The sequence below is a fragment of the Durio zibethinus genome, chromosome 9, assembly GCF_047325235.1.
Source record: "Durio zibethinus cultivar Kanyao isolate XHJ-2024 chromosome 9, ASM4732523v1, whole genome shotgun sequence".
Taxonomy (NCBI): Eukaryota; Viridiplantae; Streptophyta; class Magnoliopsida; order Malvales; family Malvaceae; genus Durio; species Durio zibethinus.
The window spans coordinates 11,653,857-11,679,821 of NC_143170.1; the positions used below are offsets into that span (position 1 = coordinate 11,653,857).

Below are 25,965 nucleotides of genomic sequence, written 5' to 3' on the forward strand. Positions count from 1 at the left end.
AATAGTGTGAACAAGTCTAGTATCATCTAGATGTTTTGGATCTTGATTTGGCACTTCTAAGTGATAGGCTTGCGGTAATTATTGATTCTAGTAATATTAAACAAAAATCTTTTCCTAATGCTTGGGAAAGATCAAATACACTAGTTTAATATTCTTACAAATGATAGTAGCAAACAACACTAAGTCAATGATTCTTAAAATTGACAATGCTAAGGAATTTTTGAAGTTCGTGAAAGAGATATCTCAATCTAACTCTATCGATAAGTTACTTGCTGAATATTAGTAGGTAGTTAACTACCATGAAATTTGATAGGTCTTATACCATACATAAACATGTCACTAAAATAGCGAATATGGCAATATGATTAAAATCCATGGGAAGGGAAGTAAGTGAAAGTTCTTTTATACAATTTATTATGAATTTCTTGTCTCTTGAGTATGGTCCATTCTAAATAATTTACAACACTATAAAGATAAATAAAATGTGACTGAACTACAAAGAATGGTTATTCAAGAAAAAGAGAGGCTTAAGATGTAAGGAATTCACTCAATTAATCTCCTGGGCCAGCCATGAGCTAAAAAAAATGGTAAAGAAAAATAGAAAGGACAATAAAGGACTACTAAAGATTAATGCGTCATCTACCCAAATCCACAAGAAAGAAAGAAAGAAAGATAAGTGTCATTTTTGCAGAAAGTCCAGACACTATAAAAAAGATTGCTTAAAACGTAAGGCATGGTTCAAAAAGAAACGTAAGCCTAGTGCTTGCATATGTTTTGAATCAAATTTGGTAGAAATTTCTTATAACACTTGGTGGATTAATTCTAATTGCACCACTTATGTTTCAAATATGATGTAGGAATTCTTTATGACTCAAACCATAAATCCAAATGAAATTTTTGTTTTCATTGGAAACTAAGTCAAAGCTCCAATTAAAGCCACTGAAACCTACCATTTAATTTTAAACACTGGACACTATTTAGATATTTTTCAAACTCTTTGTGTTTTTTTCATTTTTCAAAATTTAGTTCTTTTTTGTCTAAACTTAATACATCTGGATACTCTTTAAATTTGAAAATGGATGTTTAAGTTTATTTAAACATAATTATTTTATTGGCTCCGGTAGTTTGTGTGATGATTTATACAAATTAAATTTTGATAACCTTTTTGCTAAGACCTTGTTGACCTTGCATCATAATATTGGTACAAAATATGGCTTAATGAATGGAATTTAGCTTACTTATGACATAAAAGTTTGGATCATATCCTCCATAATTTGGATTTTACTGATTTTGATATTTGTGTGGATTGTATTGAAGGAAAACACACAAAACACATAATTTAAAAAATAGCAACAAGAAGTGCACTACTTCTTAAGATTATATTGATATTTGTGAACTTTTTAATGTTTTATCTTTTGGTGAAGAAAATTATTTTATCACCTTTAGTGATGATTTTTCACGTTATGGTTATGTTTACTTATTCCATGAAAAATCTTAGTTAGTAAACGTTTTAGAAGTATTTACTAATAGGTTGAAAGATAATTAGACAATAAGATAAAAATTATTAGATTTAATAAAAGTGATGAATATTATGAAAGGTATTATGAAAATGGACAATGCCCTAGTCAATTTGCTAAATTCCTTAAAAAGTATGGCATATATGCTCAATACATAATGCCAAGCACACCATAACAAAATGGTGTTGCAGAAAGGCGTAACTATACTTTAATGGACATAGTTAGGAGTATGTTAAAGCAATTATTCTTTACTTTTATCATTGTGGATATATGTTTTAAAAACCACAATGCATTTGTTAAATGGGGTTCCTAGTAAGACAGTTACAAAAACTTCTTTTAAATTATGGATAGGTAAAAAACCCAATTTAAAATACTTGCATGTTTGGGATTACCTAGCAAAAGTAAAAATTTATAATCTACATGAGAAGAAACTAGATTCAAGAGCAATTGATTTGTTTCATTAGTTATCCAAAAAAATCTAAAAGGTTTATATTTTACTATCCTAGCCATAGAACAAGAATTGTTAAAATTGGAAATGCTAGGTTCATTGAAAATGATAAAACGAGTGGGAATGTGAAACCACGCAAAGTGAAACTTTAAAAAGTTAGGATACAGATTCCTTTACCTATAATTTTTTTTTAAATTGTTGTTCCTACTGTTATTGAATTGCTTAATAACTTATAAGAATAACAAATAAATTATCAAATACCTTATAACGAACTTGTTGCCAATGAACATGTAGTGGATAAACTACAAAAACAGCATTAAGAAGGCCTAAAAGGTAAAAAAAATTACTATTTTTGATGAATATGTGATTTATTTACAAGATTTAGAATAAATAAAGGTCTAGTTTCATTTTCACAAGCCATAAAAAGTGTTAATTCTACCAAATGATTAGATGCCACAAAAGAAGAGACGAAATTAATGAATCATAATGACGTTTGGGATCTTATTGAATTGCTTGCGGGTTGTAAAAGAGTTAGGTGTAAATGGGCCTTCAAGATCAAACGTGACTCAAATGCAACATTGAATGATACAAGGCTGACTTATTGCCAAAGATTTTACTCAAAAAGATGGTATTGATTACAAAGAAACCTTTTCTTTGATTTCTAAAAAGGACTCATTCAAAATTATTATGGTAATAATGGCTTATTATGACTTAAAGCTATATTAAATGGATGTAAAAACAACTTTTCTAAATGGGGTTTAGATGAAAATGTTTACATAATCCAACTTGAAGGTTTTTCAGTTAAAGAAAAGGAACACATAATTTGTAAACTTAAAATCAATATATAGACTTAAATAAGTTTCCCGACAATGGTGTCTTAAGTTTAAGATACTATTATTTCCTTTGGATTTAAGAAAAACACTGTTGATCAATGTATATATCTAAAGGTAAGCGGGAGTAAGTTTATATTTATGATTCTATATGTGATGATAGTTTGCTTGCTACTAATGATCTTGACTTATTACATGAGATAAAAAAATTCTCTCTAAGAATTTTGAAATGAAAGATATAGGCAAGGCATCTTATGTAATTGGTATTGAAATATTTTGTGATAGATCATAACGATTGTTAGGATTAAAGTGGAAAAGTGATATATAAGTGTTGTTCTAATTAAAAAAAAAAAGATAAAATAAGCCTTATGCAATGCCCAAATAATGAATTGGAACACAAACGAATGGAACAAATTTCTTATGCATTTGTTGTTGGAAGTTTGATATATGCTTAAACTTGTACTAAACCAAACATTAGTTTTAATGTTAGAATGCTAAGCAGGTATTAAAGTAATCCAAGATTAGATCATTAGACCTCTGTAAAGAAAATATTTAAGAACTTGCAAGGAATGAAAGATCACATGCTCACTTGTAGAAGGTTTGATTATTTTAAAGTGATATGATATTCAAATTCATATTTTGCTAGGTGTGTAGATACCAAAAAATTAACATTTGGCTTCTTTTTTTTTAGTCGGTGGAGCGTTCTCATGGAAAATTGTGAAGCAGTTTGTCATTATTGTATCCATTATGGAAGTTGAGTTTGTGACATGCTTTAAAGCTACAATTCTTAGTTTATGGTTGCGAAACTTTATTTCAAGACTTAAAATTATCGATAGTATTGTCAAGCCACTAAAAATTTATTATGATAATGTCGCAGCAATCTTCTTTTCTAAAAACAATAAGTATTCAAAATGTGCTAAACACATTAAATTGAAATACTTTGTCATTAAAAAAGAAGTCTAGAAACAAAAAATGTCAATTGAACACATTAGCATCAATTTTATAGTTATTGATCCATTAGCAAAAAGTTTGTTACTAAAGACATTTAATGAACATGTTGAAAAAATATGCATTATTGAAAATGATTATTGACATTATGGTAAAGTTTTATGTTTTTTATGAATTTAACACTCTAAGCTCTTTTAAGTACTTTTTTTTAACATAATATTACATCTTATTCTATTATGTTAGTATATACACATGATTGAATTATATGAAATATGAATAGGGTTTGTCTCTAATGAAGACATTATTGTTAAACCATTCTGGTATCTCTTATTAAGGGTCATATTGAGTATAGAACTAATAATGTGGTGAGTAGAAGGGACTATTTTAAGTTAATGACATACAATCGCTATTATCTTTATTAGGTTTTGCTTAATGATGATTTATGAGTTAATCACCTTAAGAAATAATTTAACTTATATTTTGCTCAGTATGTTTTATTATTAAACCATAAAGTTGAATAGTAATATATAGGCTAAATGGGAGAATACTTGATTTATATGGCCTACATATAAGTTATTCAATATTAAGTAAATATCTTTTAAGTAAAATTAAAAGATAATAATGATTTAATGAATGTTATGAGTTAAAAAAAAAAAACTTATTGATAAAAAAAATGGAGTTATATGTGATTAATTATTCTATACATTGATGAGAACATATGAATAAAGTTTAGTAAATTAAAAGAGTAAATTTGCTTTTCCTTCTACCTATAAATTGTATGCATTCTTTTCATCAAAAAGATATGAAAAGTAAGAATTAAAAGGGTCAATAGAGAGAAACAACAAGAAATTCATAAAATATTTTATTAAAAAAATTATAATGGATTAAGATGTGACTTTTCTTTAGTTAGGAAATTTTGAAAATTATTTTATTCTAAAACTTTGGATATTAAAATTATATAAAATTAAAATTAAGTTTGAATAATAAAAAAAAGCTAACATCAATCATTTGCTTGACAAGTCCCAACCAGTCATAGCATTCACGCCATTTGAGCTAGTATTCATGTACTTTATATATTTATCCTTAAATAAGGATACTTTTAAAGATAGGGGTTTTTTTTCAACCATGATCATGTTGGTTAAGATAATTGGCTAAGAATGATACTTACTCAAGGTCTTGATTTTAGGAAACAAAGTTAGAATTAAAACTTTGATAAAGTTAAGTTAGAATTAAACTTGATAAAGTTTTGTAACAAAATTTATTGATTCAAAACATAAAAGAATCAATAAGTGAAGACTACAAGATGAAGCAATCCACCGCCCATGGGTTTCGGTGGACAAAAAACATTATGTTATAAAAATGAATGAAAATGTATTAGAGTAGTGGATTTTTCAACTGAGGGCAATCGATTTTCTTACTTGAAAAAATCTTTTGTTACAAAGTTATCGTAATTGAATGTCTTGAAAGGGAAATTAATTGCCCTTATCATGGGAACATTACGTAAAGAAAGGCATTCAACTATTATATAAAGAGAATTGATTGTTTATTTTCAAAAGGCATTATAGAATGAAATTTATAAAGAGGCAATCAATTGCTTTCATTCAATGGTTGATTGTTTTAATTTAAAAATTATGATTTTTTAGAAGCAAAAAATGTTTTATCATGAAATGAGTAATTATAATTTATGGAGTAACTTTTCATTTGCAAAAGCTGCAAAATTATATATTGAATTATTAAAAAAGATATAATAATATTTTTTTGAAAATTGTGTTTATTTTAAAAATATTTTATTTTCATGAAAAAGTAATTCATTTTTTATTGACCAATCAATTTTCAACAAACTAAACATAAGAAATGCAAAAATTATTTTTGAAAAGTATTTAAAAAAAACAAATGAGCCTAAAATCCAAGTAAAAAAAAAAGTGTTACAAACCATTTTAAAAAATATATAACCGCCTAGAATTACCTAGCCTCCAAAAAAGAAAAAAAACGAAAAAATCTACTAAATCTTTAGAAATTTATTTTAGAAATTTAGTCATTTTGACTAAAGAAAATTCTTGTTAGTTTTTACTATTACCTTTGAAGTTTAAAAGTCGTAGTTTGTTTATCCATATCCGCATTTCCGCTTGAAGTCGCATTCTTTTCCCTCTTTCGCTTCTAGGCTTCAACCTCCACAATCACCAATCACTCCAAACATATAACAATCTTCAACCTCAACGCTTTCGGCTTTTCTTCGTACAAAATCTTTTTTTTTTTTAAATGGTTGGAGTTGGAGGAGGAATCATTTAGTGGCGGCTTTCATTCATCGATCCTTATGCTGAAGAAAACAGGAAAAAATGGTGTTCAAAAACAAGCTTTTCTTTTCCTCTTCAAAGAAATCGGATTCTTCTAGTCCTGATGGATCCAATAGCCCTCGATCCACTTCCGATTCCCCGATCCGATTGGACAAGAAGAAACCCAAAGCTTCAACCTCAAACCCTGATTCCCAAAAGATCCGCAATTCCACCTCCCCTTTTAGTCCCGTAGCTTGCAAGCAAACCCAAGTCAAAGATAGACTCAGAAGAAAGGACCTTAAACCCAAAGAACCCCAACCCCAAACTCCAGCTGCTAAGCCCTCTTCTTCTACCTCCAAGAAGCCCGATGCCAGGGACGGGCCCTCCTCTGTGTCGCCCCTTCTGGCGTCTTCCTTGGGGTTGAATCGGATTAAAACCCGCTCCGGCCCCTTGCCGCAGGAGAGTTTTTTTAGTTTCAGAGGGGAGAAAAGTGCTGCGGCTTCAGTGCTTGGAGCTAGTAACTTGTCCAGGCCTGGAGGTTCGAGTGGCGGTGGCGATGGGAAATCCGGTTCTGAGAAGAAAGACGGGTTGAACCAGAGGTTGTTGCCAGAGAGTTTGCTTGATAATGTGAGCAATTCGGAAAGTATGTCCGCTGGTCGGCAATCAAGAGACCAGAGTCCGTGTGTGCTGGGGAAGTCCCGATTGCAGAATGGGGAATCATCTTCGGTATCTGGTACTTCTTTTACTTTGACTTATTTATGGTTTACCTATTTTTGTTTCGGTTATGCCATTGAAGGTACTTTAGTGGCAGTACTGTTGCTTTATAATTATTGATTCTTATTTTTGTTTCCTCTTCTATTCTTGGACTTGATTTCGGATTTGCTTGTTTAGTGACTGGTTGGTGGATAGATGCTAAACAATTTCTTTATGCCACATATACTTTTTAGGATTCCCCGATGTAAGATTGGAGTTAAAGCTTGGGCTGTTCTTGTATCTGATCTGTCAAATATGTATAGCTAGAAAGAAGGCTAAGCAAAATGTAAAGGAAGCTTAACATTATCACAAGGCATAATAAGTTGTGGAAGTGCATTTTTATTGAGCCTTATAAAACTTAGTGGAAGGCAGTAACATTTAAGAATTTTACTCTCTAGCAAGATGAAGATGCTAAAAGAAAATAATTTGAAGTTCCTAACTGCTCTCTCTTTCTCTCCTTCTCAATTTGGCATTGGGAAGAGAGGGGGTGAGCATGTGTGAGATAAAGAAGTTGCTTTAGTTTGATAGCAGTCACTGATCTGACTCACAATATGAGGTGATAAAAGACATGCAGCGGACTAGGTTATAGTATTTGCTTTTACCATACCCCGTGCATTGTTCTTGGACAGTTAGCAGTTGGCATGTTGCAAAGAATTGAATTTAAAAAATTTTATGTAAAGAAAATATTCAGATTCTGTTTTTTTGTTAATTTTTAAGAAAAATTTAAAATTGTGCTATTAGGTTGAACTTACAGAATCCAAATGGAAAGGTATGTGATTTGCTGAAATGATTTCTGTAAAGTTTCATTTATGCTCATCTGTTAATATTCCTTAGATTTTTGTCGAGGGAAACAGTGGTATTTGAAAAATGAATTTCTGAAAGTGCATGATATGTTCACTTCAGATCACACTGGGTAAATTTATTATGTTGAATGAAGAAATGTAGTACCTGTGATCCTACTGATTCAATTTTTACATTAGATTGGCTTTGATAGACCTTTCATCTTTGTTTATGATTGCCATGTCTGAACAGGAGTTTCTCTAAGATGTCATTTTTCTTGAATTCTGGACAAATCATCTTCAACACTGAAAAGTTTAAAAAATAGAATGACCAACTGTGGATGGATGTTTCGTTGAACTAGAGATGAGGGATGGGGATGGATTTTGGGAGACCTAAAGGGAGTTTCTCCTACATGCCAATATGCTTGTGATGCTTATTTTTCAGCAGTTGCATTTAATTTGCATTTTTTTCTTTTCTTTTCTTGTTTCCCCCTTTTTTTCTTTCAGTTTATGCAAGTTCAGTAACCAAACTGTTCCTAAGAAGGTGATACAATTTTATTGGATATGAGACATTTTTTTTATCAAATTTCTTAGTTCAAATTGATAGTTATGAAAATGTTGATAATGCTTTTTATAAAACAACGTTTTTTGAGTATTAACTGTAACTGCCTCATCACAGCTTATCTGAACTTTGATATGGACTTTGAAGTGCTAACCTTATAACTTGGTTTAAAAGGTTTCAAGGCTATTCTAGTTACCAGCTTCTTCCTCATGCCATAAAACCATGTTTGATGTTGATGTGGAATGTTTATTCATTTCTTTCAAGCTGCAAAATTTCTCTTGAATGCTTTTTCTCCATTTTTCTGTCCTTTCTGTTCTATCTAGGAAGCATTGTTCATTTTAGAAGACTTCTTGGGTTCAAACTATTACTGGTAATATGGAAGTGGTTTAATTGCCTGAAAGCTTGCTGGTAATTTGTTATGTTTTTCTCTCAAAAGTTGCTTTGCTGCCTTGAATGCTGTTTCCAGGGCAACACGAGTCATCATGGGGCCACTCTGGAGGCTTAAAAAGTTCAGATTTTTGTACACCGGAGGTAAAATAGTATTTTCATTGATCCTCTCCTTTCAGCTACTTATTACTCAGTGACTGCCTTTTATTAATGTTTTAACGTTTAACTTGTGATGGTGTTATTGATTTTTTGAATATTTTTTCTCCCAGAATTCATATGAATGTGAAAACCCAAAGGAATCTGAATCACCTCGTTTTCAAGCTATCCTTCGTGTTACAAGTGGGCCTCAGAAGAGGTTTCCCGCCGATATTAAGAGCTTTTCCCATGAATTAAATTCCAAAGGTGTACGGCCTTTTCCACTTTGGAAACCTCGACGCTTAAACAACTTGGAGGTATTCTGATCCTATTTCTTGCCTTCTATTTCTGTGCAGTTGTGTTCCTAACTAGATATCTGTTTTATGCAGGAAATCTTGGTTGTCATTCGGGCAAAATTTGACAAAGCAAAGGAGGAAGTGAACTCTGATCTGGCTATTTTTGCTGCAGATCTGGTTGGAATTCTCGAAAAAAATGCTGAAAGTCATCCTGAGTGGCAGGAAACTATTGAGGATTTGCTGGTTTTGGCTCGAAGCTGTGCTATGACACCACCTGGTGAGTTTTGGCTTCAGTGTGAAGGCATTGTTCAGGAGTTAGATGATAAGCGTCAAGAGCTTCCTCCGGGCATGCTGAAGCAGCTTTATACCCGGATGCTTTTCATTCTCACCAGGTGTACAAGATTGTTGCAGTTCCACAAAGAAAGTGGGTTGGCTGAGGATGAACCTGTGATACAACTTCGTCAATCTAGAGCCCTGCATCCTGTAGATAATAGAACTTTTTCAGGTGTCCTAGGAGAAGCAAAAAGTTTGAGTGCATCAAAGGCATCGAAAGCTACCTCGTCTAAGAAATCTTATAGTCAGGAGCAACATGCCTTGGATTGGAGAAAGGACCATTTTGTACTGCCAGGAGGTTTTATTGCTCCTACCGATGACACACCAAAGAACTTGGAGTCTCCTTCAAGCAGAGACAGGATAGCTTCTTGGAAGAAACTCCCATCTCCTGCCAGAAAAGGTCCAAAGGAAGTTACTGCTCTCAAGGAACAGAATGATAATATGATTGAAACCTTGAAAACAACAGGAGCTTCTGATGTAGATCTGACTGCTGTTAAGCTTCAGGAGCTTCCTTCTGTAAAAGAATCTAAAGAACAGTCTTCTAAGCATCAGCACAAAGTTTCTTGGGGTTATTGGGGAGATCAACCGAATGTTTCTGAAGAAAGTTCTATAATTTGCCGCATTTGCGAGGAGGAGGTTCCCACCTCAAATGTGGAAGATCACTCGAGAATATGTGCAGTTGCTGATCGATGTGATCAGAAGGGCTTCAGTGTTGACGAACGTCTTGTAAGAATTGCTGAAATGCTTGAGAAGATGGCTGACTCCTTTGCTAATAAGGATATCCAACATGTAGGGAGCCCAGATATTGCTAAAGCATCAAATTCGAGTGTGACTGAAGAATCTGACGTTCTATCTCCTAAACTAAGTGATTGGTCCAGGAGAGGTTCAGAAGACATGCTTGATTGTTTTCCCGAAGCAGATAATTCAGTTTTTATGGATGACCTTAAGGGTTTGTCTTCCATGTCATGTAAGACTCGCTTTGGTCCGAAGTCTGATCAAGGAATGACAACATCGTCTGCAGGAAGCATGACTCCTAGATCTCCTTTATTGACACCAAGAACTGGTCAGATAGATTTGTTATTGTCTGGCAAGGTAGCTTTTTCTGAGCAAGAGGATATTCCACAGGTATCCCTTTAGCCAGTTCTTATTTCAGAAAGACTTACCTGCTCTAAGAGCTGCTGAATTACATGCTTTGATTGCTATGTACTGTTATATGTCCAATGCACCAGTATGCTTTTCGATATTTATGTTACAAGTTTATAGTTTTTTTCCCTTTAACCTTTCCTTCATACCCGGCTCTCCTCTCTTTATTATGTTCTTCATTTTGATTGTTTGAATTACTTATCATATGAAGTGCATTTTTTTTTCTATGTTAGTGATTTATAATTTGTTTTAATTCAATTGTTGTGAATACAAGACCGTTATGCACCTGCATTAGACTGCTAATAGTTGCTTATACAGAAGATTATGCAGGAGCCACTCCATGCATTGCAGATACATTATATATCTGCTTTGAAGAGTATGGATTTTGTGGCCCTGAGCTGTTGAGCGTTAATATCAAATTGAGTTTATTTTGGTCTTACTGTGGCAGTACCAAGTTTTAATTTCTTCTAGACCATGCAGATGAATGAACTTGCTGATATTGCCAGATGTGTAGCAAATACGCCATTGGTTGATGATCATTCCATACCATATTTGCTATCTTGTCTTGAAGACTTGAGACTTGTTGTTGACCGCAGAAAATTCAATGCACTTACAATAGAAACATTTGGGGCGCGCATTGAGAAGCTGATCAGGTAAGGACATTACTGCTGCTTATTTTTGAGGGTTATAAAGTATAAACAAGATGCAGTAGATACACAGAGAAAAGTAAAATTTACCTATATGATGAAGATTTTGCTGAACATTCTTTTGAAAAGAACATTTGAACTTTGAGCAAAAGGTGCTGATTGAGTTTGTTGTGCTTTTCTTATTCGGTTATGATTTTGATATTGTAGGGAGAAGTACTTGCAGCTTTGTGAGCTAGTCGTGGATGAAAAAGTTGATATAACAAGTACCATCATTGATGAGGATGCTCCTTTAGAGGATGATGTGGTTCATAGTTTGAGAACTAGCCCTATTCATTCATCTAAGGACCGTACCTCCATAGATGACTTTGAGATAATAAAACCAATTAGTCGTGGAGCATTTGGGCGCGTTTTCTTAGCTAAAAAGAGAACAACAGGGGATCTTTTTGCAATAAAGGTACCCGAGTTTGATTTTATTTCCCTGCGATCTTTTTCATTAATGAATCTAATATTTATTTTATTTATTTATTTATTGTTAATCTTTCCTCAATTTATGGTCCTTTCTTATTCTTTAAAATGCTTTTTGTCAGTTTGATTTGTTAGTTGGTTCTTTTTGTGTTTACATAATGTGGAAGTGCAAATACTTGGTATTGTGAAGGGTATTTAGGTGCCCTCTTCATTTCTTAGAAACTTTTGTTTTCTTTATGTCATGAATATTTGTGAAGAGAGTTTACCAAATTTGGCAACTCCCTTTGTAACTGTGATCTGTAGCTCCTTTTTGGGGACTATGTTTCATTCACATCCCTATCCACCAAGATTGACCTGAAAATGTGTTCTAGCAAATCAAGGAGGGAAGAGATTGATGCCTAAAGAACTTGATTTCTAGTAAATTGTTTTATCAAAATCTATTTTCCTGGGACTTTGTATTTTTGCTAGAGTATCTAGGATGACATGACTAGACATGGACTTGGTAATGGGATCTATCTCAGAAGCGGCTGACTCAGTTGGGGAGATATTAATCCCCTAAATTAGACCAAATTGTTGCCGTAAACCGAGTTATCTTCTTCATTTTCCTCAAATTTATTACCTTTCAAATGCTGTAGAATCTTCATCTCACACAATATACAGACAATATCAATTAGTTTTATGGGGAGAAGAATCTTGAACAAAATGTGAACAAAATGTTGGAGATGGCAAAGAAAGACTGGACAAATATGCAAATATGGAGAGACTAAAGCTAAACCTGATGGAGGAAGAGAGAGGAAGCGAGAGATATTCAGAAATAAGGAAGCGAAAAAGGAGAAAAATATGTGAAAGTTTGTGACTGTTATAAATTTACTGATTGGGTTTAAATTCAATGACGTGATGTCGCACTTTTCACCTTGTAATTACTGCCAATCTCTGTCTTTTTTCTTTGTCCAAGTTTGATTCAAGCATGGGCCAATAAGGACATGTGGGCCTCAATTTATCTACTCTTATGGGCTGAAAAGTAGGTTGATTGCTTTTATGATTTTGGTTTCATGAAAAACCCAAAACCAAGACAGTAAAACACAATTTTTTTGCATAAAAGATGGTTAAACTTTTGAAATAATAATATTAATCATCTTAATATTCTAATCTTGACAGAGAATCCACACACTTGTGTCCTTGTTTTGGACCCTTTATAGTTCCGATGTCTTCAATTTCATGTGGTTATCATGTCAGGTACTTAGATAAATACCTACGGCTGACTCTTGTATGTGAGTTTGTGCAACATAGTTTAAAATTGCTAACTTGTATTCTTCTATGTAATTGTACATTATTTATATAAATTTATATAAATACTACCTATTACAATTGAGTTTTTGGGCATCCTTGGTATTTCATAATCTTGAGGCCATTTTGGCTAATTTTTGCCATTTTATGTCCATTTTTTACATTTAAATATTTTGTCTTAATTTTTTCTTTTGTTGAATAAAGATAGAGAGTAAGAGAGAGAAGAAGAGAAAGGAGAGGTAAGGGCTTGGGAGAGGGGTGGAGGAGAGGTGGTGATTGGCTAGTGGGGGAAAAGGGTGGAGAAGAGGAGAGAAAAAGAGGGAAACTCATGGGATGAGGGTTGATCTTGCCCCTTATAGCTGGATCAAGCCAGTTCTCCACCACCTTGCTAGTGAGGGTATGGACTAGAAAGAAAAGAAAAAATTGAAAGAGATAACAAAAGAAAAAACAAAAGAAAAATGGACATTTGGATTTGGACTTTTTTTTTCTCAAATTTACTAATTTTCCTTTATTCTTTTTTTTTTTTTCCATTTTTCAGATATTCTCTTACCACATAATATAATTTGGAATGATATAGGAAAAAATTTGTCAAGTATACACGTTTGGTCAATCAATTTTCATTTTTTTTTTTAAATTGAGTGAAAATGTTTGGAATTTTTTTAGTGAACATAAATAAGGAGAATGACAAAAAGAAACAGAAGGAAAGAGGATAAAATAAAAAAATATATATAACTTTCCCATTATCTTTCTTTTCCCCACTTCACTTTCTTCTTTTAGATATTTTTAATAAATCTTAATTTAGAATAAGTTTGAAGAAACACCAAATATAGGATTTGATCAATCAAATTTTTTTTAAAGGAAAAAAATTTAGAGAGCATGAAAAAAAAATGAAAAAAAAAAAGAAAGAAAGAGCGGCTTTTGCACTTTTTTTGGGTGCATTTTGCATTTAGTAAGAAAACATGGTTTTGGACCTTTAGATAGATGAGAAAGATGTTGGTCTTTTTCTTAATTTTTTTCATTTTTTCCTCCTTTTTTTTTTTTCTTGCCCTTTTTCCTAAACTTTTTCTAACAAAAAATAATTTCATTTAGAATAATTTAGGAAAAATCAAGTGTACAAAGGTAGTTCATCCATTTTTATTTTAAAACAGAGTAGAAAAGTTTTAAGCTTTTGGTTGAAAGAAAGAAAAAGATGAGGCAGAAGGAACAAAAAATAAAAAATAATAAGGAAAAATTGAAATTTTCTATTATTCTATCATTTATCATTTATCATTTTACCCTTATTTATTTCTTTTTTTTTTTTTCTTATATACTTAGAAAAAGAGTATCATCTAAAATAAGATGAAAAAAGATGACCGAATATAAAAAGTTTATCAATATGTTTTTAAAAAACGAAAAAAAAAACACATGCTTTATTTTTTATCAATTGAAAAAGAAAAAGCTTATCAATATTTCTAGTTAAATTTTATTTTAAGTTTCTTGCTTCTCTCTTGTTCTGCTTTGTTTCAGGCATTTTATCTTATTCCTGTGTTTTGTTCTTAATGTTTTTTTTTTATATCATATAAGTTACCATGTATGTTGAAGAAATCTCTAGAATAAAATTATTTAATTCTGCTATATTTTTTCTTATTTCAATGCTAGAATTGCATAAAAATATAGTGTAAAAACTGAATATTCTCAACTTTAAAACATAAGATTTTCATGCATTAAAACTGCTAATCAAAGGACTAATTTACTTTCTACACATAATAGGAAAATATCTAATGGATTTGGTGTAATTACCCAAATCACTATTTATTCTAAAAATAAGAGATTTAACTAAAATAGACAAAATAAACTAATCAAGTAATAATGAAGATTAGATTTCTACACTTATTAAGGTGGGTGGTAGATGTCAATCATGTGCAGCTTGAACTTCAAATTCTTAAAGTTGTTTCGAGAGAGAGTCTTAGTATGTCTGCCATTTGGAGGCATGTGGGAGTATAAACTAATCTAAAAATTCCTTCCTCAATTTTCTCTTTGATGAAGTGATGATCAATCTTTACATGTTTAGTCCTATCATGATGAACTAGATTCTTTGCTATATTTATGGCAGCTTTGTTGTTGTAGAATATCTTCATGGATTCTTTTATAGAGACCTTTAACTTTCCTAGCAATCTTTTCAGCCAAATTCCATCACATATGCCATGAGACATAACTCTAAACTCAGCTTCTACACTACTTCTAGCCACCATAGATTGCTTCTTGCTTTGCCAAGTAACCAAATTTCCCTACACATAGGTACGATAACCAATAGTTGATCTTCGATCAGTAACAGATCTAGCCCCATCCGCATTAGTGTAAATTTCAACATTTCGGCATGGTGTTTTCTTAAAAAATAACCTTTTGCTAGGACTTTTCTTTAGGTACTGTAAGACTCAATACACAGGCCTCAAGTGTTCTTCGGTTGGGATGTTCATGAATTTGCTTACCATGCTAACTGAAAAACCGATATCTGGTCTTGTATGAGAAAGGTAGATGAGTTTCCCAACAAGTCTTTGATACCTGCCCTTATTTGTTGGTGGACTTCTTTCATCCATTCCTACCTTATTCATTGTGTCCATAGGGGTGTCAGTAGGTTTGCATCCAAGCATTCCGGTTTCCTTTAGTAACTCTAGGACATACTGACGTTGTGAAATAGAGATGCCATTCCTTGAGTGAGCTACCTCCATGCCAAGAAAATATTTGAGGTGTCCTAAATCTTTGATTTCAAATTCTTTGGCTAGGAGGTTTTTTAGGTTGCTAATTTCTTCCACATAGTGTCCAATAAGAATAATTTCATCCACATAGACAATAAGAATGGCTATTTTTCTTTCAGGTGAATGTTTGACGATGGTGTGATTGGTTTGGCAATGTGAAAAACCATACTTTTTTTACTGCTTTTGTTCATCTATCAAACCATGCACGTGGGGATTGTTTGAGACCATATAAGGACTTTTGAAGCTTACCTTGCCAGAATTGTCTTGGTTTTTGAATCCTGGAGGGGTTTCCATGTAAACTTCTTCTTCTAGGTCGCCATTAAGAAATGCATTTTTGACATCTAATTGGTGTAGTGGCCAATCTAGATTTACTGCCAATGATAATAACACTCAGATTGAAATACGTTTAACAACCGGAGCAAATGTCTCCCCACATTCAACACCGTAAGATTGAGTAAATCCTTTTGCAACAAAGCGAGCTTTGAACCTGTTAATATTTCCATCTGCATTGTGCTTGACTGTAAAAATTCATTTGCACCCAACTGGATTTTTTCCTTCGGGTAGTTATGAAATCTCCCATGTTTTGTTCTTTTCTAGGGTCTCGATTTCTTACAAAACAGCCATCTTCCATTTTGGTTGCATGAGTGCTTCATGAATATTATTGGGAACCTGCATATTGTTTAGTGTGGTAAGAAAAGCCCGATAACTGGGTGATAAACCTTTATAAGAAACGACATTACAAATTGGGTGTTGAGTACATGATCTCACGCCTTTCCTTAGAGCAATCGATTGATCAAGATCTTTAAAAAGATTTAATTGAAACAGATTCAATGAGAGTGTTACCTATGTTGGTTTCAAGTATCTCTAGAATCGGTTCAGATTCTTGGTTTTGCTTTGAAGGTGTACATTCTCCTAGATCCTTTGAGTTTTATGTTTTCTTGAATAGACAATCAATTCTTTGTTTGTTTTCCCCTATGTTGACTTTGGGCTTTGAGGATCTGGTTGGATTTTTTGGATTTGAAAAGGAGTTGGAGGATTTGGTTGGATGTTTTGGACATGAAAAGGAGTTTGAGAAGTATTTGGTGGGTCGGTAATAGGATCTTCCCAAAGCTGATATTCCTATGTGGATTCTTTCCCTGAATGGTAGTTTTGGGAAAGTATGGTTGATTTTCAAAAAAGGTAACATTCATGGAATGGTAGAATTTCTTCGTTACTGGTGAGTAACATTTGTATCCTTTTTTATTTGAGGAGTATCCGAGAAATATGCAATTGATGGATTTTGGATCTAATTTGCTTTGGTTTTGTTGGTTGGTAAGAACAAATGTAGTGCATCCAAACACTTTAATGGGAATAGATTAGATTCGAATGTGAGGATAGGAACTGAGAAGGGGTTTTGAAATTTTATGGCATTCTGTTTATAAGATATGTAGCAGTAGAACAACCTTACCCCAAAAATGCTTAGGTCTATGAGCAGCCATCATGAAGGATCTTGCAACTTCCAACAAATGTCGATTCTTTCTTTCAACAGCCCCATTTTGTCGAGGAATGTCGACACATGAGCTTTGATGAATTATACCATGCTTCATTAGACATGATCCAAGAATTACATTGTAGTATTCTTTCCCATTTTTTGTTCTCAACACTTGGATTTTAGTTTTGAATTAAGTTTGGATCATATTGTTGAAGTTTTGGAATAGTTGGCCCACTTCTGATATTTCTTTCATAAAGAATACCTAAGTAACCCTAGTGTGATAATCAATAAATGTGACAAACCATGTGGAGCCCGTAATGTTATTTACTCTGGAGGGATCCCAAATGTCACTGTGTATCATTGAAAAAGGATAGGATGATTTGTAAGGCTGATTAGGATATGTGGTACAAGTATGTTTGGATAGTTGGCAAACTTCACACTGAAAGTTGTTAGGATTTTGATTGAATAATGAGGGAAACAATCTTTTGAGGTATAAAAAATTTGGATGACCTAACCGATAGTCCCACAACATGATAGTACTATCTTTATTATTACTGAAGAATGGAGCCACACAAGAGGTCCTTTGATATTATCTTTCAGAATCATTTGCTTTTAGGATATAGAGTCCTACACACATTTTAGCATTGCCAATCATCTTCCTGAATCCAAATCTTGAAATTCACACATATTTGGAAGAAATTTAGCAACACACTTAAGGTCTCTTGTAAGTTTGCTTATGGACTGTAGATTGTAACTTAGATTTAGGACAATTAGAATAGAATCAAGTGTTGGAAATAATAATAGAACTTGTACCGGTTACTTTTGAAAATGACCCATCAGCAATTCGAACTGTGAAGTTTTCATGACATGGGTTATATTTACTAAATACAGATGCATCCCCAATCATATGGTCTAAAGCTCTTGAATCCACAATCCATGAATTTGATTTATCTAGTTTTACAGTCAAAGCGTTTAAAAAATTACCTTTTTGTGCTAAAGAACTTTTTTGAATAGGAGTAGTAATGTTCTGTAATGATTGGAAATGCTAGCTCCAAGGTTAAAGGTAACCTCCGACGTCGAGCTCTCCTTTCCGCTGGCCATGCTGGACTCCCAGTGAAAATTTTCAAAGGTTCAGATCATGCTTTGATACTATGAAGAAACCTCTAGAGTAAAACTATTTTATTCTTTTATTTTTTTTCTTATTACAATGCTAGAATTGCATTAAAATATATAGGCTAAAAACTGAATATTCTCAACCTTAAAACCCAAGATTTTCATGCATTAAAACAACTAATCAAATGTTTACTCTCCATATATAATAGGAAAATATCTAATGGATTCGGTGTAATTACTCAAATCACTCCTTATTCTAAAAATAAGAGATTTAAATAAAATAGACAAAGTCAACTAATCAAGTAATAATGAAGATTAGAGTTCTACATAATTCTCGTGTTAAAGGCATTTTCCGCTAGCTTTTTATTGTGACTCCCCTCTATATTTCTACTGTATCATGTTTGAGCCCCGCATCTCATGTTCATCATTTGTGCACTTAGCTTGCCATTGAGAGGTAAAGGGGAGTTAATTTTCAATTAAAAATATGTTTATGCTGTTTGTTACAGGTTCTAAAGAAGGCAGATATGATTCGAAAGAATGCAGTTGAAAGTATATTAGCAGAGCGTGATATTTTGATTTCAGTTCGCAACCCATTTGTGGTGAGCAGGTTTAACTTGCAAAGAATTGACCTTCCTTGAGAACCTGTTATCTTATTCTTACGTCTATGTGCTGTATCAGGTTCGATTCTTCTATTCATTTACTTGCCGTGAGAATTTGTATCTTGTGATGGAGTATTTAAATGGAGGAGATTTATATTCATTGTTGAGAAATTTAGGCTGCTTGAATGAAGAGGTTGCTCGTGTATACATAGCGGAAGTAGTAAGTGTTGTTTTTTTTTTTGATAAATAAGTTTTAGTTTAATCTATTATAAGGAATGTATATTTTTTGGCTTATGTTAGTTGAATTCTTTTTCTTTGTTATTTAGTGTATATTTAAATATACATATATTTTGCAGGTGCTTGCCTTGGAGTATTTACATTCTCGGCACGTGGTTCATCGTGATTTGAAGCCTGATAATTTGTTGATTGCACACGATGGTCATATCAAGGTAACGGTTAATATGACCTTCCTTGTTTTCCTCCTTTTGACAGATATTAGGATATATACATGGCATACTTATTGTCACTTGGTTCGTTGTTTTCAGTAATTCTAAATGTGCAGTTATTGACAGCCATAATGCAAAATATCATCTTTTTTTTGGTTGGAATCTAAACACCATCTCTCTATTTACAATTATTATTATTATTATTATTATTATTATCAATGCAAAATATCATCATTTAATCAACTGTTTTATCATAATTTATGAAATTTATTTGAGATTACAAGGGCAAGAGGAAGTGTGTGTCTAATTAGAGAAAAACCCATTACAATGAAAGGTGAGATGTGATTGAGAGGTCAAGGGACTACCTATATTTTTTCTACAAGAGGATAATTTGTTAAGCAAATGAGGGTACTTAAAAGGAATGTGACATCGAGATTAATTGTTCAGTATTAAAATTTTTTTACCTTTCATTTTATTTGAATATACCCTTTCAACTTATAGTAAATTTTTCTATCGGAGCAGTTGACAGATTTTGGGCTTTCAAAGGTTGGTCTCATCAATAGCACTGATGACTTATCTGGTCCAGCAGTTAGTGGCACATCTCTACTTGATGATGAGCAACCTCAATTATTTGCATCTGAGCACCGGCAAGAAAGGCGGAAGAAACGTTCTGCTGTGGGTACACCTGACTATTTGGCACCAGAGATTCTTTTGGGAACAGGACATGGTTTGTATTATGCTTTTTAGTTTAAGGTTCTTTGATTATCTTTTCATCACCTGTTTGTTTTAAAGGTCATGTTAGATTAAGATATGGTCAACCTGAAAGGTATATATCCCTAGAAGCTTAAGCAACTTGGATCCAAATAATTTAGTTGATTAAAAGATTTTATGACTGATATCTTGTTTATGCATTTCTTCTTTGGTTGATAGTGTTTCAAACCAGTAAGTTCACCATATCATCCAATTTTCCACAGGTGCAACGGCGGATTGGTGGTCTGTGGGCATCATTTTGTTTGAACTGATTGTTGGCATTCCACCCTTCAATGCAGAACATCCGCAGGTAATATCTTGATTCTATGTGTTAGTGTTCTTGCTAATACTGATTGTTCTGCTCCCTTTGACTTTTCTTGTTATGAATTTTATTTCTCTTTTCTTCCTTCTCAAAGAGTAGATTGTTTTTTCTTTACTCTTCCGTTGAAAACTTTGAAGGATATCAACCCTTTTTTACAGATTGCTTGAGATTTATAGTGCTGTCGATATATGAATGTTGAGTTACACTGTCAAATCTTAGTTGTCTTTCCTACTTCATAATTTAGATCTCTATATCTCATGTTCTTTTTATTCCATTGTTAAATTTTGATTTCCACTAAATGGCCGGTTTCTTTTACAGCATAATATCATTTTTGGTCTTCAAACTATGAAAAAAGGATCATTTAGCCCCTCATCTTTTATTAGAGTCAACTTGGCCCTCTTGCTTTTATTTCTGATCAAATTGGTCTGATTTTAACGGAAGTTAGTCGTGGGGCAGCACTTGACTAATGACTTCATTTGGATTGCCATGGATGTCATGTCTACATCCAGTGCATTTGTTTCATTCCACATGACTAACGGCTCCATTTGGATTGCCACGTGGATGTCCTGTCTACATCCAGTGCATTTGTTTCATTCCACATTACAAGTAAAATGCCACATGGATAATGATGTGGCAACCTAGCTCTGGTTAAGACAAAAATTCTTCAAAATTAATACCTCTGTTCTGATTTCTTCATCCTCTTCTTCCTCTTCAGGTCCGATTCATGCGGCTGCCCTGCCTAGGTTGGGTTTTGTTGAATCTTGATTAGTGGTTTTTTCGAGTCTCATTCCTATGTTTTCCCAATTTTTTGACAAATGATTTTACTTCTTGAAAATTGTAGAGCATCACAGACAAACAAACATTTGCACCAGATAACTAAACAAATGTTTGCCCATTCTTAAAACTAATTAGAACCATCAAAATAGAAAACCAGAATAATGACAGTGCTCCTAAAGCGTATCAGCTTAAGATTGTTGCACCAAGCTGAAGCAAAGCGGAGGTGATAAGCATGCTGCACTTCATTTGTGCACCCACCCTTTAGCCTCACTTTCTTCAATAAACACAATCAATTTGACTTGGTGCCCACTCATTGATTTCGGATTTGCTTCTTTGTTCAAACTCGATATCCCTTTCAACCTGACTTCCATCTCATTTCCCAATGTCTTCGATGTCGCCAAGCTCGATATCCTATTCCTACTATAAGACCATCTGAACTTGTCTGAGTCTGCATTAGACTCGTTGGAGTACCTCAACTGACTTTGTGCCTTACAGGAGTTGCAGTGCTTATACGCCCTCAACACCTTTAGCTTCATGTCCTTCAACTAAAACACCAAATGAAAAAAATATATACAAAAGGAAAACTGCTCTAGTTAAAAACCAAACAAAGACCAAAGAACTCAAAAATCTTGACTTCGTAAAATTAAGAGTTAAATTACCTGAGAAGTGAGGGATTTGATGGCTTGGTTGTGCTCAGTGCTAGCAGTAGTGGAAGAGTTCATTTCCTTGGTTTACTTTGTGAGTCATCAGGTTGCTTGTAACGAGCTATGAATGTCTGTATTTATGAAGGAAAGAAAGAAGAATAAGCTGTGAAGATCGAATAGTGAAGATTTTGGGAGTTGTGGTTTGAGTCTTCGATCTAGGGATTTTTAGGAAGAACTAGCATGAAGAAAGGGTAGAGGAGATCAAGGAGAATTTTTGGGGTAATTCATGCTCCATTTAGTGGCGGCTGGTGATGGTGGATGGCAGGGGATTCTGGGCAAAAGTGATGACTGTTCTTGAGACTTTAAAGTTTTAGAAAGAGAAAGATTATAGAGAGAGAAGAAGGTGGAAGGAATGAGAGGAAAAAAATTTTTTTGATTTTGTAATCACGTGGAGATAATGCCTTGTCATCAAACACATGGCATTTTAAATGCCACATCATTTGACATACCTCATCAATTGTACCTTTGACAAACATCCAATCACAATGCTCAATGCTAGTTACCTTCATAATTTTGTTGTGATAGTGCATGGATTGGAAGACAGAAGTCTTATGCCAATAAATGACTATATTTTTTAGTTAGGAGCCAGATGTTCCTTTCTTGGCAGGGATAGAAACTGCTGAGACAATATTAGAAGTAAACATAAGAGCACATAATATAATATTGGTTCTTTTCTAGCATCTAGGACAATTAAGGGTGTATATCTTCTGTTTGATTGAGTCAAAAGTGCAAAGCCATCATGGTAGATTTACCCACTTTCTAGTTAGTTTTGGGACTTGGGACTCCTGACCTAGTAGGAAACTTGATACTTCTTTTTTTAATCTTTTGGTTCAAAAAGTGGGATACGTGGATACTCTAATGTTGATGTTGTTTTAAGGGGTTTTTTTAGTTCTTTAAAGATTGTGCACTTTCTAAACTATTGGATTTCTTTAAAATGCTGCTAAAATTTATTGATGTGCCATCCACTTTGAAATTTGCATTTTAAATTATCTCATTCTTACATCGCTTTTTTCCATATTTTGGTTCTAGATAATATTTGATAATATTCTCAACCGTAAAATACCTTGGCCACGGGCACCAGAAGAAATGAGCCTGGAAGCACAAGATCTAATTGATCGGTAAGGAAATTGTTTTGTTGATGTCATGTTGGTATTTCTTGAGAATTTGATGCATGTTGAAATAAATAACAGTTGTAATGCAAATAATGGATCTAAGTATTCTCTTATAACATTATTTCGTGGACATCATTTTGACATGTTTAAGGAAACATTTTCTGGAGCATTGTGTGGTTTACAAAGACAGTTGTACTTTATTTGCTTTATGGCTTTACTAAAAGAGAGGTTTTAGTCCTATAGGCCAAGAAAATAAAGCTGTGAATTTGTTGCTATATCAAGCGCCAACACTGAAATATCAAACACAACATTTTCCAAAACTCTAGATACAAGAACATGCCTGTGTAGTGTAATCATCTCTGTCACCAACATGAAAGCAACATTTCTAAAACATCAAGCTATGGGGATGGATCCATACACATCTGTGCACACATTATTATCATAATTAGATTTATATTTTCCTAACAAGATCACAGCATTATTTTCTCAATCTATAAGACCGAAACCTCTCTTTTATGAGCATATACTGATACAGTGATGCTGCTATATCATCTTAATTGTTGCTATTGCAATCCTACGAGATATTTGATGAAACTTTTATCCTGTATTCCTCTATAGTTTTGTTTCTCCAGAAGTTTCTTTGTTCTCCTTTTTGAAGATCATTTATAGATTACAAATAAGCTAACTTTTGTGATTATATTAGCAATTTATTTAAACATTCAATATCTTAGAAATTATGTTTTAATATGTGAACAGTTTTACAGTATGTCACATTGTCATATGTTTTAAGGACCTTGTGTGTTTCGGACCATTAATGCTCCTTTAAAAAAAAAAAAAATAATAACTTTAAATTTATTGATTTTTTATCAGTCCCAACATTTGGCAACATGATATCCTTAACTTTGTAAGATGATCTAACTGAGGGTTCTTCAAAGTCGCTGGTGTCAAGCTTTAATGTATCTCAGTAGTCTCCTAGTTTTTGTAATGCTCTTTTCATTTGAGTATTTTTCTTGGTTCAAGTGCCTCGTTATGGACTTAAAATTGCTTAATTTGTTCAATTTCCAGACTGTTGACAGAAGACCCCCATCAGAGACTTGGAGCTAGAGAAGCATTGGAGGTGATATTGGTTATTGATTTAAGTAGAAGTTTTGAGTATTTTTTCCTTTTTCTTTATAATTTTGCGTATTATATTTTTCTCATAATTGCCTGACTTAGATGTTTGAATTACAAACAATGAAATTCTTATACAGGTGAAGCAGCATGTATTTTTCAAAGATATCAATTGGGACACTCTTGCAAGGCAAAAGGTGTGAATGCCTTTACCATTAATGATGAATTCTAAACCATCTATAACTGTTTTTAAGTGTTTTATATCTGCTCAGCATGCTTTTCACATTTTACAGGCTGCCTTTGTTCCCACTTCAGAGAGTGCACTCGATACTAGTTACTTTACAAGTCGCTACTCATGGAATACTTCAGATGACCATGCTTATCCTGGTAGTGAACTTGATTATTCCAGTGATGCTGACAGTTTAAGTGGCAGTAGTAGTTGCCTGAGCAACCGCCAAGATGAAGTGGTATCTTAGCCCTAGAAATTTGCCGTTTTATAAGGAATGATTATCTATGATTTTTGTTGTTGACTCTCTGTTGTTCTGTTGGCCACAAATGAAACAGGGAGATGAGTGTGGAGGCCTGGCTGAATTTGAATCTGGTTCATCTGTCAATTATTCTTTCAGTAATTTCTCATTTAAGGTATTCTTTTACCTAGTAAGAATACATTAGGAATTTTTGTTTTAGTTTGGCTGTAAGTGCATTAGTTTGCTCTTTAACTGTTGCTAGAATGACACCGAGAGAAAGATTTTAATTTTTCAAAATTTTTTTTAATAAATTTTGGAATCCCTTTCGTTTCCTGCTCCTTTTTTATTACATCAATGTTGCCTTAATCCAATGATTTGTTATATGTACACATATAAATCTAAATACACACGTAATGTCTGTTGGACTTTTTAATGTTCATGTTGTCCTTATGAAAGATGGTTTGCAGAATTCTTAATAGTTAAATTTAGTAAGCAACAAAGTTTCCTGTTCTGCAATATGCCGGTATTATTGTGGTCTTGATATTGATTTGAAACTGCATTGTGGTTATTGTCAATTTACAATATGGCTCTATCATTTGATGGGTTATTGTGCTTCTCCTCTTGACGAATAATTTTGTATTTAGTTTTTTTTGGAACTTGATCAAGTTTTGCTACAACTTCCTCACTCTCTTTTTCATTGCGGTTGTTAGAATCTGTCCCAGCTCGCATCGATTAACTATGACCTGCTTTCCAGAGGTTGGAAGGATGATCATCCAGCAAATCCTAATGCATAGGAAGTTCCTCTTCTTTGTGAGAGCTTGGTTGTTTGACATTAGATTGATGTGGCATATATAAGGAGCGTCATCACCCGTGTTGTTTGTATACCCTGTACATGTATGCTATTTGAATTTTCTACAACTTTTGTTTCTTTTGATTAGATATGTTTGTATTGTTAAATAAGTTGATCTGGTGTTTCACGCATGCAGAGATAGAAGATAACGTGGGATTGGAATTGCTTCGGGATGTGCTGTTTTAATAGGTAACAACCCTACACTGGGATTTCAATTTTACCGTGCAGCTGCTTGGACTCTTGAGAACCCTAATGTATCCTGTTGGTTATGATCTTTTGGCGAATGGTATAATTTGTGATTTTTTTGTTTTTTATCCATAGTCTTCAGGGCAATGAAAACACATCCCTTTATGTTCAGTTGAAAAGTGTTTAGGCTGTTGTAAGAATTGCCAGATGCTTAGGAGAAGTTATAATTTTGCCTTGTTTTAAGGTTGGAAAATGTCACTTCTAAGTAATATGTATGAAATATGAGAAGGCCTTATATTTTGCATTGAATATTTGGCACTCAAAATTTTGCCATTCTCACTATGGCCGCTAACAACCTGGCCTCAGGATGATACCTAAATGTATTTGGTCCACTTATAAGTTGCAAGATTGTTCGAGTCAATTATCGGATGGAAGGACATATAATTAATTGCTTCTTTACCTTAAAACTCTTTTTGGTAGAAAAGAAAGGTAATTGAGCTACATAACAATCAATATATAC

At 33.2% G+C, this 25,965-nt stretch overlaps 1 protein-coding gene across 7 annotated transcripts; it reads left to right on the top strand.

Annotated features, from left to right (window-relative positions):
- Positions 1-5,859: 5,859 nt before the first annotated feature.
- LOC111311267 (putative serine/threonine protein kinase IREH1) lies at positions 5,860-25,754 on the top strand. Of its 7 annotated transcripts, none has more exons than XM_089765834.1 (19): positions 5,860-6,749; positions 8,577-8,641; positions 8,767-8,949; positions 9,022-10,386; positions 10,876-11,057; positions 11,259-11,505; positions 12,675-12,752; positions 18,629-18,721; positions 18,801-18,941; positions 19,078-19,170; positions 19,690-19,894; positions 20,142-20,227; positions 22,750-22,838; positions 23,898-23,949; positions 24,083-24,139; positions 24,236-24,409; positions 24,507-24,584; positions 25,120-25,303; positions 25,396-25,754. In XM_089765834.1, exons 1-18 carry the CDS (start codon positions 6,080-6,082, stop codon positions 25,201-25,203), a joined length of 3,942 nt encoding a protein of 1,313 aa, XP_089621960.1. In that variant the 5' UTR covers positions 5,860-6,079; the 3' UTR covers positions 25,204-25,303; positions 25,396-25,754. The 7 variants fall into 7 exon arrangements, with proteins under 7 accessions (XP_089621960.1, XP_089621961.1, XP_089621962.1 ...); XM_089765835.1 differs by having other exon boundaries at positions 24,236-24,406; XM_089765836.1 differs by having other exon boundaries at positions 10,885-11,057.
- The last annotated feature ends 211 nt before the right edge of the window (positions 25,755-25,965 follow it).

Coding starts and splice junctions, on each gene's coding strand:
- LOC111311267 (XM_089765834.1), top strand. CDS start 6,080: ATGGTGTTCAAAAACAAGCTTTTCTTTTCCTCTTCAAAGAAATCGGAT. Junction 8,950..9,021: donor GACGCTTAAACAACTTGGAG/GTATTCTGATCC, acceptor TGTTTTATGCAG/GAAATCTTGGTTGTCATTCG. Junction 10,387..10,875: donor AGCAAGAGGATATTCCACAG/GTATCCCTTTAG, acceptor AATTTCTTCTAG/ACCATGCAGATGAATGAACT.